We start from the raw sequence: 16,166 nt of genomic DNA on the forward strand, positions 1-16,166 counted from the left end.
TCTTGTCTTGTTACCAAGATGGCGCCCGAGTGAACCGACTTTCCTTAAAAAGGGACTTTGAGAGAATATAAGCACACTGCTAGAATATAAAAATAAGTGATAAAAAAAAATAGAAAATAAAAAATAAAGGCAGTACACTATAAATAATTGCAGGATTAAGTAAACGCATGCTGCCAACAATTTCAACATGTTTAGTAGACTGTATCAGTGAAAAGTAATGATGCTGATAAGGCTAGAGGATTGCAGGAGGGAAATTGCAGAGTGTACATGTGTAAATAAATAGGCTTACCACTGCCCATCATTAAGGCACAATAGGCATATTCGTTGATACAATCTTATGTTGTACAATAGAGGCTCTGAAAATATTTTCTATTCATAAAATTACACCTTGTGTTCCCCAGGTGTAATATATTGCATCAATCACTCTCAGGAATCAACAGAATTTCAGCACACTAGATATGCAGCAGTAGGCTAAATTTCAATCATTATTGGTCACTACAGTCAACTCATGTAAGCTACCTGCTGTTTGTTAGAAGCCCTCTTTTACAGCCTTCTGTGTAGCAAGTACACAGAAGTGTAGTGGTGAGTGGAGCAAATGGCCTGGAAGCACTACAAACACCCATTATATCTCTGATATAATAATTCATCATTGAAAACAAAGCGGTTCTGATTGTAAACTCTGCTGCCCTGCGAACAGCCCTTTTTACTATTCAGGAGTATTCCCCTGTACAGTTCTTTCTGACCTCTGTGATGTGGTGCATGCACTGGGATTTACACCAGGGATTTACAGAAATACTAATTCTAATTAACTTGTGTAAATTGGCAGCTAAACCAATCTTATCTTCTCGCTGTGCTAAACAGATGTGATAACTCTGACGTTTTCATTTACTTATGTATCCACTCATTATTAGATACATCTATAATAACTGTGCAGGTCCCCAATACAAAGCCAACTTATGTTATTGGACCAGACACTGTTGAAAATTAAATGTTTGTAACTCATTAAATACACGATGCCTAATAAAATGAGTTAAATTGCACAGTTCTAAGTAAATGTAATCTACAGTAATCGCCTGTCAGATACTGAACTTTGGATGGAAATTCTAAAAAAAAGTCACTTCAACAAAAAGTGTTTACATGTTTTGAATAACTTGGTCCAGGGTGTGATATGGCAAGTCTCCTGCTGGGTAGTCACATGGAGAGTAAGTGTAACATGGTTGGCTCTATGCTGTGTAACTTCTTGGAAATAAACTCACTCCTATGTTTGCACATTTAGCTAACTGAGATTCACACATTTTAGTGAGCCCTAAATAAGATTATGTTAAAAAACAAGCAATTGTGTGTTTCTGCCATGGTTTGCAGGTTCAAAGCCCAATGTCCAAATCAGCACATAAGATCCCACTAACAGCTACATGAATAGTTTCTGAGACACAGACAAAAGCAGGCCTTAATTTGGATTGAAGCAGACAATGATTGCTTGATGATTAACAGGCAGCACCAAAAATGGTCTATCTCCATGGTCCCTAAAATAAAAGCATAGATCACCATATTATTGTCAAGTATCCTGCGATTGGGTATGCAAAAGGTAGGTAGGCCTATAGAGTCAAATTTACATTTTATTTACATTTAGCTGAGAGTGCTATCCAGGCTTACAATCAGTGGTGGAAAAAGTACTCAAATCCTTTAGTAAAAGTAGCTATACCATAATGGAAAAATACTTGATTTAAAGCGAAGGTTCTGCATTCAAAAGGTTACTTAAGTAAAAGTATAGAAGTATTAGCATGAAAATGTACTTAAGTATCAAAAGTACTCATTCTTTCAGAGTGTTAAATTATTGATGCATTAACCTATAAGAAGTATTTTAATGTTGTAGGTCTAACTGGTCCATATGCTGTTGAGGAGTCTGAGCTTATCGTATGTTTTGCATGTAAAACCTTATTCTGCAAAGTAACTAGTAACTCCAGCCGTCAGATAGGCAAAATGTAGTGGAGTAAAAAGTACAATATTTCCCTCTGAAATGTAGTGGAGGAAAAGCAGAAAGTCTCACACAATGGAAATACTCAAGTAAAGTGCCAGTACCTCAAAATTGTACTTAAGTGCAGCATTTGAGTAAAAGTTACTTTCCCCCTCTGCTTACATTGAATGTAAAGGTAAGGGTTCATTTTCCTGCACAGGACACAATGCTGGTGACAGGCACGTTAACTGTTGCATGGACAGAGAGTTGACCTCTCTAACCACCATCATTCCACCGAGTTATGCCCTGTACTAAAGAAAATGTAGAGTACACACTTACCAGACAACTCCGAACGCTCCATAACCAATGGGTCTGTCAGGCTCTATGTCCAACGGCTGCGGTAAGTGGTGCGTGTGTTGTTGCTGATGCTGTTGTTGTTGATGGTGGTGATGGTGGTGGTGGTGAGCTTTGACAGCGGCGGCGGCGGCAGCTTGGACCTGGGCGGGAGCCGCAGCCGCTGCCGGCCCGGGGGCTTGTCCAGGGGCGGGAGAGGGGAAGTAGGGCTGCTGCTGGCTGGGATTCAGCATCACCGCTGCAGCGGCGGCTGTGGAAGTGTGTTGCTGAACTGTGTGCACGGCAGCAGCGGAGCCGGGATGCTGCAAGTGATGCTGGCCCGCATGGTGATGGTGGTGGATGTGGGGAGGTGGGAGATGTTGGAGCTGGTGGTGGTGATGCGGGTGGTGGGCAGCGACTGCTGTGGAGCCGCCGTTGTAAGCGGCCATCATTTTTGCGGCATTTGTAGCCGTTGCACCGCAAAGAGCCATTCACTCCGAAAGAATCAACTAAAAGAATACAGGAGGCGGGGAAATGACAGTGAAGTGCGTCTTTAAAGAAAATACTCCTAAAAGTGATGATGAATGGCTACCAGGCAAACGGCTGCCTGAGGTGTGTTGCAATATCTTGATTCATCAAAATTATAAAATAAATATATAAAATAGATTTGGCTATAAATTATCAAACATCAGTTATTTCAACTCTATGGGGAGATAAACCTCTCTCGTCTGCCGCTTTGTCATAATGCCAGCAAAGATTTGACCCACTTCCTCTAAATTAATTTTCTTGCTTGCACACCATTAGGCTACTGTAGCCTAAGGCTACTAACGGAAAGCATATCGTGATCATTTACAGCGAGTGTAGGCCTGACTGACTAGCTATGCAGCCCTATCAGTGCACTTGTTAGCCATGATAAAACAAAAGATGCAATAGAAAATAACCCGCACCCCCCCTCAATAAATAAAAAAAAAAAATCAGTGGCCCTAGATGTCCCTCATGTTAGAAGTGGCGGCCCCCTCCCCCTGATGATATTCAATTCCCCCGTGTTGATATAACAGTAGTCTAAACCATGTCACATGGGAAGCAGCGCATTCATCTTTTAAAACTGCCCAAGTTTGCCATAAGGTCTTGTCCAGTAACGTCGCTGTTCCCCCGCCCCTGGGCTTCAAACGGCAGGAAATCACATCCAGCAGCTCTTTTATGTATTGCAAATTAGATCCTTCAGATGTTATGCCCAGGCCAGATACTCCGTAAACCGGGGTAATCTCCAAGAGCGTAGTTAACGCTGCTGATCCGCTGCATACGAGGTGGATCCTAGCCCAGGCTACAGCACAACAGCGTACGCAGGCACAGGCCGCGCGCCATCCACTTCACTCAGATATCACAATTCCACGGAGCCGCGCGAAAAGAAACCCCAATCATGTTGACAAAAATGACGAAGCTTCGACTGTACATCCAAAAGTGAGAAGATAAATTCTCATAGACGGCTGGCAGCCAACTTCTTTTCCCCATCGGCTCTCGTGTTCAGCGTGTGTCACATTGTCCTCTCGCGCTTCAGAAGCATAGATCCCAGGAAAACAGAACGAGGATTTATTTAAGAAAAAGCATTAACGTTAAATGAAGTTTGATTATTTGCAGGGTCGGTCTGGTCGGATGCTTGCTGCCAGGACCTCGAAAGCAGCAGTTAGCTAGTAGTATTCAACCGGACAGCTCGTGATGGACGTCCGTATCTCAAATCAAAACACTAATCCTTCCGTTTTGGACATGGGGCCAGTCAGCTGTAGCGGGGCTCCATCACAATACTTCAGGCCCGAGACGCTTTGCAACTGTCGCCACTGAGATGACCAAAACTACGGGTCGCACTGCAACTGAAAGGAGCAGTTGATCCAACATGGTGAACAAAAACCTACTCGACGGCGAGATTATGCAGGGACGCCAACCAATCCCAGTTCGCGCCGCAATAACGTCATTGTCATCTCTGTGATTGGCATGACACGTAGCCACTGGCGTGTGTAGAGAGGGGGGGACAAGGTTGTTGTACTTTTCGGGTGCACTTGTAATTACCTCCGGCATACGCCGAATCTGGCCCGGGTAGGCGGAGTCAGCGATATGAAAACGGGCCTGCTGTTGTAATCAACAGCAACATTGAACATTCTTGAGCATTATCAATACTGAGCATATCAAATGTATTTTATTATTAAATAAATTATTTTTCTTCATGCCATTTCTTTTGTGAAGAGTACCATACCTACCAAACAGTGAAGCTAATTTACTGATGGCATGCAGCTGCAAGTTGGTATTGGACTTGACAACTTTTATTTATTATGATTTATTAATGCTTTTTCACCTAGTCGTCTGGTTGTTGTGGAGCACGTGACGCACCGCCGACAGGTGCCGTTTTGTACTTTACTTTAGCTTCTAACTCCGCCCACACCGCCTTCCAAGCCCGAGCGCCCCGATTTTCATAACAAGCGCAGCCGTCATTAAATGCCCAATATAAAATCAGAGTGGAGTCCCAACCCGGAAGCGAGGGGATAGGAATGGGTGACCGATGGGCTGTTGTTCCCCCAGAAAGGCCTGTCAGGCACACGCCAATTGCTGGCACGCCTCTTTCTGCCATGAGCCAACCGCAAGTGATCCAGCAAACTGCACCACATGATACTGTGTATTCATGTGCTATCGGATATATCAGAAAAACAAATTTTCTACTTGGAAACTTTACATGAATTCCTCCAAAGTCGGATGATGAAGTCGGAAATTCAAAGTTAATTTGAAGTCATTTGAAAACCCAAAGTCACTTCTGTAAATCTATAAACAGGATTGTAACCCACATTTTGCAGGCACAATCCTCAGTTTACGATTATGAATTGCCATTTACGTCTATACAGACAGGCACAGATTGTGTTTTACAACTCTGGAAACACACAATTACGTTGTGAGTTTTGGCGGATATCTTGGCCAAAAGAGAAACATAACTTTAATGCACTTTTAGCCTACAACTCTGAGGAAAAAGTTCAACAGGAAGTATTCATAACCGGGAAGGAAGTTTCTGATGATTGTAGTCATATTGGTAACACTTTACATTAAGTGTTCGTTAACTAATGTTAACTAATGTATTTACTAACATGAATTAAACATTAACAAAGATTAGGTAATGTTAAATGCACATTAACAACTGCATTAATTAATGATGTTATACATGTTTGTTAATAATGTTAATTAATGTGTTTACTAACATGAATTAAGCATGAACAGTGACATTAACAAAGATGAGTTTATATTAAATGCACAATAAACAACTGCATTAAGTAATGTTATGTTTGTTAATGCCAATGTATTTACGTATTACATAAACGTATCCTGGCATCAACTAAAGTGATTAAGTCACAACAAGCATTACCTAATGTGTGTTATTCATGTAACTTGGTATGTCAAGTGGGAAACACAGAATATGCGTTTTCCAGAAAAAACGCTGTCTAAATACGAATTGTGTTTTACGAGTGAGGATACAAAAAACTGAACGTAAAAAGATTCTGTAAATGTCAAGATGGCCGAGGCTGTACAAACGGACAACGCCACCTAGTTTTTAAAGCCCTAGGAGCTCTTCCTTTCTATACTTTTTTTCTATGGGAGGAGAGCGGTGTTCAAGAGCCCAAAGAGGACAACAGCTAGAATAGCTTAAAAAGCAAATGACAAAAGGAAAAGCAGGCAGAACCTGGAAAGTAGCCACCTTACATAAACCCTATAAACGGAGATACAACTGAAGGTGTAAATAGTTATTCGTAGTCCTAACATAAGGATTTCATTTGCAAAACATGGCTAACAATACTGTTTCCATTTCACAATCTTGGGTTTACCTATGTTTTGTTATGGGCGTAAATATAGCGCCATAAGTTCCCGAGTTATGACACAATGGTGAACTTTAACCTTTTGAACAAGGTGAAAAACAAGCTCAGTCATTTTTTCTTCACTTTCAACTGATTAGAGTTTTGCAGTGTGGCGTTCATGAACAGGTTCAGTTGTTTGTTTGTCAATGCAAATTGGTTAGAGTGTTGCAGTGTGGCATTCAGGAACTAGCTTGGTAATTTTTTCTTCAATGCTGAGTGGAGTTCAAGAGCAGGCTCAGGTGTTTTTTCTTCAATTCCAACTAGTAAGTTTTGCAATGTGGTGTTCAGGAACAGCCTCAGTCATTTTTTTCCTTTACTTTCAGCTGCTTAGAGTTTTACTGTGTGGCATTCAGAAAATGGCTTAGTAATTTGTTCTTTAATGCTAATTGGTTAGGATTTTGCAGTGTGGCGTTCAGGAGCATGTTTTTTCTTTGAGTCTAAGTGGTTAGTCAGAGTGGTTTTCAGGAAAAGTCTGAGGTGTTTGTTCTTGGTTGTTCTTAATTGGTTAGAGTTTGCAGTGTGGTGTTCAGGAACAGGCTCAGATGTTTGTTCTCCACTTCTAATTGGTTAAAGTTTTGCAGTGTGGCGTTCAGGAACAGGTTAAGTCGTTTTTTTCTTCAATTCCAACTGGTAAGTTTTGTAGTGTGGTGGTTCAGGAGCATGTTCATTTTTTTCTCTGCTTCTAACTGATTAGTCTTTCATTGTGGTGTTCAGGAACTGGCTTAGTTGTTTGTTTTGGCAATGCTGATTGCTTATAGTTTTGCAGCGTGGCGTTCAGGAACAGATTTAGTTACTTGTTCTTATATTTTAATTCATAGATGGGCAACTCGCAGCCCCCGCCACCCCATTTTGTGGCCACCAGATCAATCAATTTATTATTATTTTTTCAAGTATTGATTTCACTGAGACTTTTTTTGGTTGTAATACTCTGTTTGACCACTAGAGAGCCCCACCTACTAGGGCGTTCAGGTTTCTGGTTGATCAGACAGCAGAAGCCTCACAGAACGTCGTCCAGTAGTTACCCAGCGAAAGATGAGCGCCAAAAGAAAACTCTCACAAGAAAACCGTGTTTTTAACCCAAAGTGGGAATTGGATCACAGGTTTACAGAGTTTCGGTGCAAACCGCAATGTTTGGTCTAGTTACAGACTGTGACTAGAAGTGACGGAATCTGCCTTCACTAGGTACAGCGCCAAGAGCATAATTTAGGTGGGGGTCGCGACCCCTCCAATATCACAAACAGGCCAATAAGACCCCCCCAATAATATAGCATAACAAGTATAAATTAATTCCATATAATAAAGACAAAGATAAACCGATGAAATCGTTTTTATGGTTACCACGCACGGAGCACCAGCTATTTTTCCCTTCACGAGGCGCAGTGAGTGCTGCGGAGAGGCGGTGCGAGTCCGCATGCCGCTGTCACCTCCCATGTAAAAAGCCACATGCGGACTCGCACCGCCTCTCCGCGGCACTCACCGTGCCTCATGTGAAGGGAAAAAATAGCTGGTGCTCCGCGTGTGGTAACCATAGAAATGGCCGCAGTCAATTGATTGACGAACGCCAGAATGAGCCCACGTCCCGCTCCGTCTGCCAATCCGTCCGCTCCTCCGTGTCTCCCAGCGCACCTCTCATTGAAAATGAATGAGGACCAGGCGATTGTCGCTTCACATGTAAAAGTGACAGAAGTAGATCTGATCAATTTTTAAAAAACGTGTTGTTCTCCATTTGCCTAGTTGCTTGCTTCTGTACTGTTGATAAGGCAGGGCTTCTCATGGAAAACACACTAGCTTCAGCTGTTTATTACACTATGTCATGAAATATGTATATGGCCTTTGACCTGCTTTCTGCTGATTTGTAGATAGAAAGTGGTATAAAAGCATTTAGTTCTTGATTTTTACAAATAGGCCAATGTCCCAGTGTGTCCAAGATGTGTAAAGATCATCATGGTGATTAAACTAATTTGAGGTTCCATTGCAGTGAGCAAGTGCACAAAAGACCATTCTTTATAAGGACATTAGTGGGAAAAATGCTCTAGAATCAAGCATTAAGCTGTTAGTTGGTACAAAAATCTCCCTGATTGGATGAATGTTTTTTAATAATTATATTTTCTTTGCTGTTGTTGTCGCCACTCAATGGTGATTAGAGATTGGACCTAATCATGTAAATAGGGCCCTCTAGAGAGCGAGATATAGGCAGTGTGGCAGTATTATACACAATTATTCAGTAACTGAACAATGGGGTTTGGTGGTGACTTTCTGAACTGTTGGTCTGAACTGTTTACAAATCTTGTGATTTCATGTTTGATTTATTGATCAGTAGTCTTAAGTATTTTTACCCCTAAAATCTCCCGGGGGGGCATGCCCCCAGAACCCCGTAGAGGGGGTTACGCCCTTTTACAGCGGCAACATCAACACTTTAGAAAAGCAATTCCGAGAACGCTTTCAAGATTTCCAAATCATGCATCTTATCTCGGATAAGGCTGTTCACCAGCCCTCTCTCCGCCGATGTCAATGACCAGCCTCCTGCACTGCAGTTGGAACTGTGCAAACTCCAAGGCGACCCTGTTTTTTCAGTCAAAGAGGGATGAGCAGGGGATTGCATTTTGGAAACTGTTGTCTGAGGCCCGCTTCCCACTCCTGAGAGATTTTGCGCTTACAATGGCCAGCATGTTTGGAAGCACATACATCTGAGAGCAACTTCAGCATGTTGAAACATCTCAAGAGTAAAGAGAGGAACAGGCTGGCAGACGACGCACTGTTCCATCTCATGCAACTTGGATGCACAAGCATTGATATTGATATATCTCCTCGATTGTGCGTGAGCAGGACAGGCCACAAGTTTCTCATTGAGACAGAACTGTCAGTAGGTTGGTGAGTACTTCTCTGTTGGAACCATAAGTCCTACAGCAACCATATTTGGCAGGTGGGCTCCTACGGCCCCCCACTACTCAGGCAAGGCAGCCCACGCATATTGGCCAGATGGTGGCGCTATAACAAGCAACTTTACGTTTTGGCCAATAACTTCTAAACCGTGTGTTGTAGACTAAAAATTCTTGTGTGCATAGATTCTTTGGAAGGTGCCGAGTCCAACCCATATATCACTTTCAATGTTCAGTGCACAGATGCGAGCCAACACGTCTTCATCGCATTCAGTGGGGCCTCACCGGAAGTCGTATTGGCTTGCATCCGCGCTCTCTCGCTGACCGCTTATGGGCGGGTTGACTTGTGTGGTGAGAGAGTGTCCCGTCAACCCCACAAGTTATTTTTTTCTCTCTCTCCCCCAGCCCCCAAGAGGTCTTAATTCACTTAATAAAGTTGTATTGTACTACACTGCATTGGATTGTATTGTATTGTAGGTCTACGTCCGTGATTTACAGTAGGCTTGCCCAAATGGAAATGACAGTTACACTAACATTGTTGTTGTTAAGCAAAGAGATTTTTTTACATGGTTAGATTATCAGCTACGATACAAGTTTCACACTCTTCACCAGTTTCAGTTTCGCATTTCCTGGTTGTACAGACAAGGCATCGGTGCTGCAGCCTCGAAAGTGATTGGCTCTCGAGACGCGAACACCGCGTACATTTGCATAAAGTTAACTTGAGCTCAACTTTTGTCCTGCCCTATTCACCGCGCCGCAAGCTTGGTCCGCGCCGCAAGCTATCCCAGCATGCTCAGCACAGCGAATTACTCACGTCCCATAGAAAATGAATGGAGGCGGAATTGGTCGCCAGGCAATTCGCGTTCAGTGGGGCTTCACACGGGAGGCGACAGCCGCATGCGGACTCGCACCGCATCTCCGCGGCACTCACCTCGCGTGGTAACCATAGAAACGGCCGCAAAGCACATTTGTGTAGTCCAGAAGATGCTGCTATAATGACAGCTAGCTAGCTAACGTATATATGTTCCTGCACTGTTAATAGGAGGAGCAGAGAGCAGCAGCTGTCCTGCTCAGGTGAAGAGAAACTAGCTGGCCAGATAGCTACTGAGGTTATATTCTGCTTCATAATTAGGTTACATAGGCTTTATACAACTAGCTGTTTAACAATCATGATATTTATTACAATGTTAGGGATGCTCTTCACAATTTATAATGTCACTATTGCTTTTATAATAATAATAATAATCATAATAATAAACGTTATTTATATAGCACTTTTCTTAACAAAGTTACAAAGTGCTTAACAAAAAGAATTTAAAAAACAACAATTAAAAACAAAAGAAAAACAAACAGAGATCATGAAACAGAGGGGAATAAAATGAAGTTACCCAAAAATATAGACTGTCAAAAGTGGGATAATCAAACACAGCAACATATCAAACATTCATAAAAGCTTTCAGATAAAAGAATGTTTTAAGAAGAGATTTAAAAGACACTAAAGATGTTGCCTGTCTGATCTCGAAAGGCAGACTGTTCCACAGTTTGAGGGCTCTAACAGCAAAGGCCCGGTCACCTTTGGTCACTAGCCGAGACCTAGGAATAACCAGCAGAGCCCTATCCACCGATCTAAATGAACGCCCAGGCACATAGGGGGTTAATAACTTCTTGATGTAATTTGGAGCAAGGCCATTTAATGCTTTAAAAATGATAAGTAGAATTTGAAAATCAATGCGGAATGTAACAGGCAGCCAGTGTAAGTTGGCAAGTACTGGAGTAATATGTTCATATCTCTTGGTGCCAGTTAAAATCCGGGCAGCAGCGTTCTGTACCAGTTGGAGTCGGTGAAGGGAGCTCTGACTGATGCCGGCATAAAGTGCATTGCAGTAGTCGAGGCAGGAGAAAATAAATGCATGTATGACCTTATGTAAATCAGTAGGAGACAGGAATGATCTGATTTTGGAGATTTTTTTGAGTTGAAAAAAAGCATGACTGGACAACATTTTTCACTTGAGCATCAAAACAGAGATCTGTATCAAAAATAACTCCAAGATTTCTAGCAAATTGCTTAATGTTTTTGGTCAGGGAACCAAGCTTACTGTGAAGCAGGCTGGTAGAATTAGTGGGACCAACGACTATGACCTCAGACTTATCGTCGTTGAATTTTAAAACGTTTTTGGACCGTCAACATTTAACATCACTGAGGCAGGCAAACAGATTATCAAGGCTGCTGGGGTTGTTGGTTTGAAGAGGGACATATAACTGTGTGTCATCTGCGTAACAGTGGTGGGAGATACTATCGTTCTGAATGATCTGGCTGAGAGGAAGCATGTATATTGAAAACAGCAGTGGGCCAAGGATAGAGCCTTGAGGAACACCACAATTAAAATGGGCAACAGAGGAACAGGCATTTGCTATGACAACAGAGAAGGTTCTATTGGAGAGGTATGAACGTAATAGATGTAGAGCAGTTCCCTTGAGACCAACCCAGGTTTCTAGACGATGCAGAATGGAGTTATCGATTGTGTCGAAGGCAGCGCTCAAATCTAAAAGCACCAGGACTGTGCAGTCACCTTTATCAGCTGTTAAAAGTAAATCATTAGAAACCTTCATGAGGGCCGTCTCTGTGCTATGGCGAGCTCTAAAACCTGACTGAAAACTATTAAAAGTATCATTACTATTCATAAAAGATATTAATTGAGTTGAAATTACTTTCTCAAGCACCTTAGATAAAAATGATAATTTAGAAATTGGTCTGTAATTATTGAGTAATAGGGGATCCAAATTAAGCTTTTTCAGTAATGGTTGAATGATTGCATGTTTAAAACAAATGGGAAAATTACCAGAAGTTAAAGAACTGTTAATAATTAAAAGAATAAAATGACCAACAGAGGGGAATATCTCTTTAAAAAACTTAGTTGGGATAATATCTACACCACAGGTAGAGGATTTCATTTATGAAATTATTTTATCTAGTGCTGAGATGTTAATGGTTTGAAACTGGGAAAGTGAAGCAAGACTATTGTTGAAGGTGGATAGATTTCGTGGATCAGGTGAAATTTGAGACCGAATGCTCTCTATCTTCCCAATAAAATAAGCAGCGAATTTCTCTGTCCAGTCATTTTCAGGTACAAGATCTGTACTGGATTGACCGTTGAGAACAGAATTGATTACACTGAATAAGACTTTGGGGTTATGATTGTTTTTGGATACTAAGTCAGAAAAATATGCTGATCTTGCATCTTTTACTGCTTTCTGGTAGTTTGTCATACATTCCTTCAGAGTATTGTGGGTAACTGCAGACTTAGTTAGCTTCCATTTGCGTTCCAATTTTCTGCACTGTCGTTTCAATGATCGAGTGTGATCATTTAACCAGGGGAGGGTGTTTGATTTTAGCTTTCTGATTTTCAGTGGAGCAATATGGTCAAGAATGGAAAGACAGTGATTGTTGAAAGAGGTTAATAGTTCATCTGGATTCTGTGGAGGTGTTGTAATGGGAAAAGACCAATAGGAAAAAGCATCACTGAATTTGGAGTCAGCAGTAAAAACACAAGACCATGTGATGGGGTGAGGTTTTAAAACAGGAGAGGGTAGAGGTGCTTTAAAAATAACAGCTTTGTGGTCAGATACAAAGACGTCCACTAACTCTAGGTTCTCTGGGCAGAGACCAGAAGAAAGTACCAAGTCGAGGATATGACTTTTGGAATGTGTAGCTTTTTTAACTGACTGTAAGAGGTTGAATGATTCAACTAGATCTAGGAACTCACCAGACATGGGGTATGCAGGACAACAAACATGAATGTTAAAATCACCCAAAATAAGTACTCTGTCATACTTGGATAAAACAATAGACAGGAGTTCAGAAAATTCTGTGATAAAATTATTGTACATTGGGGGTCTATAAACTAAAATACACAATAAGGGAACAGGACCTGTAATGAGAAAGCTTAGGACTTCAAATGATGTAAAATTGCCAAATGAAATGAGAGGGCACTTAAAACACTTCTTATAAAAAACAGCTAAACGACCACCTCTCCCAAAGGGTCTAGGAAGATGGAAATGTTTAAAATCAGGGGGGGTAGCCTCTACTAAGGCAGCCGAGTCTGCTGGGGTCAACCATGTCTCAATTACTGTAAGAAAGTCCAAGCTATTGGAGACAATCAGATCATTAATAATGAATGACTTGTTACAAAGTGACCTTGCATTTAGAAGGCCAATTTTTTTTGGTGTGTTACTCAGTTCTGCCAGCATATGGGCAGATACACAGTTGATGCGACGTAGATTGCAAGTATTAGCTCCCCGCCGAGGCCACCCGGGGTAATACGGCCTGTTATTGCAGATGACTGGGATTGTAGAGACAGGGGGAGCACTGGGCAGTTGTAGGTGGTGGGGATGTCAGAGTGGAACTGTCCGCGTTGCAGCTGGACCTAGTGGTATTTAAATTGCAGGAGTTCACAAGTCCAAAACAATTTGTTGACCTATTATAAAAAGAAGTGTCAGGAATAGGGGAATTTATAGGGTTGCTAGAGGGTCCTGGCTCCACATGAGCAACGGAAGAGAAGCATGAGGAACCAATCAGACTGGCGCTAGGACCCCGGGGACATCAGTAGTAGTGGGACTGGTCATAACGAGTGGACGTCGAGGAAATGTTTTGGCTGTCTGAGGAACACCTGGGTGGGCTACACAGTACGAAATGTTTGATGATAGTAGCTTTGCCCCCAGCCAATTAGGATGTATGCTATCGTTTCTAAATAACTGTCTGCGTTCCCAGAAGAGGTTTAAATTGTCGATGTAGGAGACGCTGTGCGCACTCTAATGCACTGTCATTAGAAAGAACAGCAGGTGATTCTGCACAGGTGAGGAGAAACTAGCTGGCCAAATAGCTGTAGGATAAGATGACATTGAATTTCAGTTTTTTCCAGTTTCTATGTGTACAGCATCTGTACTCAGTTGGCATGATTTCTAAAATAGTGTGTTGTGACTCACATTGTAAAGTTACAGATTGTACTAAATGTCAACAACGCATGCATTCTCTCATTATATATACAATATACATATCAACTCATCAAACAGTCACTGGTCTAAAAAAATGCTTGACAAATAAGCCTTTTCAATTTTTAGAACTATACTTCAAACATCCCTTGTGCCATAATCCATGGTGAGCATTCATAGAGGCCCAATTCAGAGTTTAACAGAGTGATATACCAGCATTCAAATGAAAACATCGGGCTATACTGTCATAAATCTATACTGTAGCACCATAAGATAGGCAGCGACATTCACCTAATATCACATAATAATAACATAATGGATATTAACTCATCAAATACTCACTGGTCTAGAACTATGCTTCAAACATTAATAGTCATTAATCATAGGGCAAAATGTTTCCACAATGAACTCTAAAGGTTTTGAAACGCACGACTTGACCCTTGAATGCAATAATGTTTTAGAGAGGCTCCCGATCACTGACTCTGACACCAGATTGGTGGTTGATCCACATAAGGTCCAAAAAATAGCTGCACACAGATCACACAGGGTCTGAGACACATGCAGGTGGGAGCAGCATCAGGGATGGGACTAAGGCCAGCACTGATGACCATCAGAGCCGGGGCAGTACCCGTCCACTGAGAGCCAGAAGACTGCACCGGAATCTGAGACAAGGGAGGAGAAAACCAGCCGCACACACACACACACACACACAGAGTTGTGCAAATGCAGCACAAAAACCCAGACATATTTGGCCACAGACACACTCGTACAGACAGCACATAGAAAGTGATTGGACACAGTGTAACAGGAGGCAGCCCTATGCTATGTTCCCAACGGCAAATTCCTATATAAATACTGTCTAAGCTAAGGTAAGAGAATAGATTGTGTCGATCCCAAGCCAACAGTGCTAGGTCGTATGATTGCGAGAATAAATGTTTTGAGTCTAGATTTGAAGATTTCGACAGAATTAGCTTCCCTGACTGTAAGAGGTAGCTGGTTCCAGAGATAGGGAGCTCGGTAGGAGAACGCTCTGCTGCCTGCTGATTTTTTCTTGATTCTAGGGACAGTCAGGTAACCAGCGTCCTGCGATCAGAGGGCACGAGGTGGAATATAAGGGATGATGAGGTCGGATAAATATGATGGTGCAAGCCCATGTAATGATTTATATGCTAAAAGAAGCACCTTAAAGTCAGATCTGGCTTGAATTGGGAGCCAGTGAAGGGAGGTCAGGACTGGAGTAATGTGGTCAAATTTTCTAGTTCTGGTTAGTATTCTGGCAGCAGCATTTTGCACGAGTTGTAGATTTTTAGGTAAGTTAGGTAGGCCAGAAAATAAGACATTACAATAATCAAGTCTTGATGAAACGAAAGTGTGTATTAAGGTTTTGGCATCCGCCGTATTTAGCAAGGAATGAATTTTCGAAATATTGCGAAGGTGGAAAAATGCTGTCTTAGTGACATCCTTAATGTGAGCATCGAATGAGTGCTCACATTCGATGAGCCCACCACAATTTTTTTTTTAAATTGGCCACACAGTTTTTGTGTTATGAGCCTCGACCAAACGGTTGAGATGTCAATTAAAGGTAAAAGTACATTTTCAAGAATCTTCTCAGATTTTCTTCCATTTAACAAAAAAATGACATTTTTAGTCATGCATATCACTTTTGATGAACTCAGCAATGTATAAAACCAGATACTTAAAAAATATTTTGAAAAATTAATAAATAATAATAGAAAAAGTAAATACCAAAAATTTAAGGAAAAGTTCTATAAAATGCAATCTTTTTGTAAAAATAAATCAGTCTTGCTTATCTGTGTGGTGGTTTTTGGGGATATTAGGTCCACATCATTTCTGATGAAATGCTACGAAGCATTGCTGGTTTGCATTCAAACACAGGAAAACCAAGCATTTCTCACACTTCCATCTGGACACACCCTGTGTGCCAGCCCTTGTGCCTTTATATGCCACCATCACCTCATCCACGCTGCGCTTGTAGGTGGATGGAATCAGGAGGCACTACTCACAAAACATCTCAAAAAGGGGACAGATTTTGTAGAATCGGTCTGGGCTGTCATTACACTGCTGATTATCATTAAAATGAATGTACCGATGTAACAGTGTAAA

The 16,166-nt window shown here is 41.6% G+C and overlaps 1 protein-coding gene across 1 annotated transcript in view; it reads right to left on the reverse strand.

Moving 5' to 3' along the window:
* Positions 1 to 4,127, reverse strand: part of nlk2 (nemo-like kinase, type 2) — a 69,084-nt gene extending 64,957 nt beyond the window's left edge. The window contains exon 1 of the mRNA XM_071901315.2: positions 2,294 to 4,127. Within this exon, the coding sequence (XP_071757416.1) occupies positions 2,294 to 2,778 (485 nt within the window). The 5' untranslated portion in view covers positions 2,779 to 4,127. The remainder of the gene's footprint in view (positions 1 to 2,293) is intronic.
* Positions 4,128 to 16,166: the final 12,039 nt, after the last annotated feature.

This window comes from Centroberyx gerrardi, chromosome 6 (assembly GCF_048128805.1).
Source record: "Centroberyx gerrardi isolate f3 chromosome 6, fCenGer3.hap1.cur.20231027, whole genome shotgun sequence".
Lineage (NCBI taxonomy): Eukaryota > Metazoa > Chordata > Actinopteri > Beryciformes > Berycidae > Centroberyx > Centroberyx gerrardi.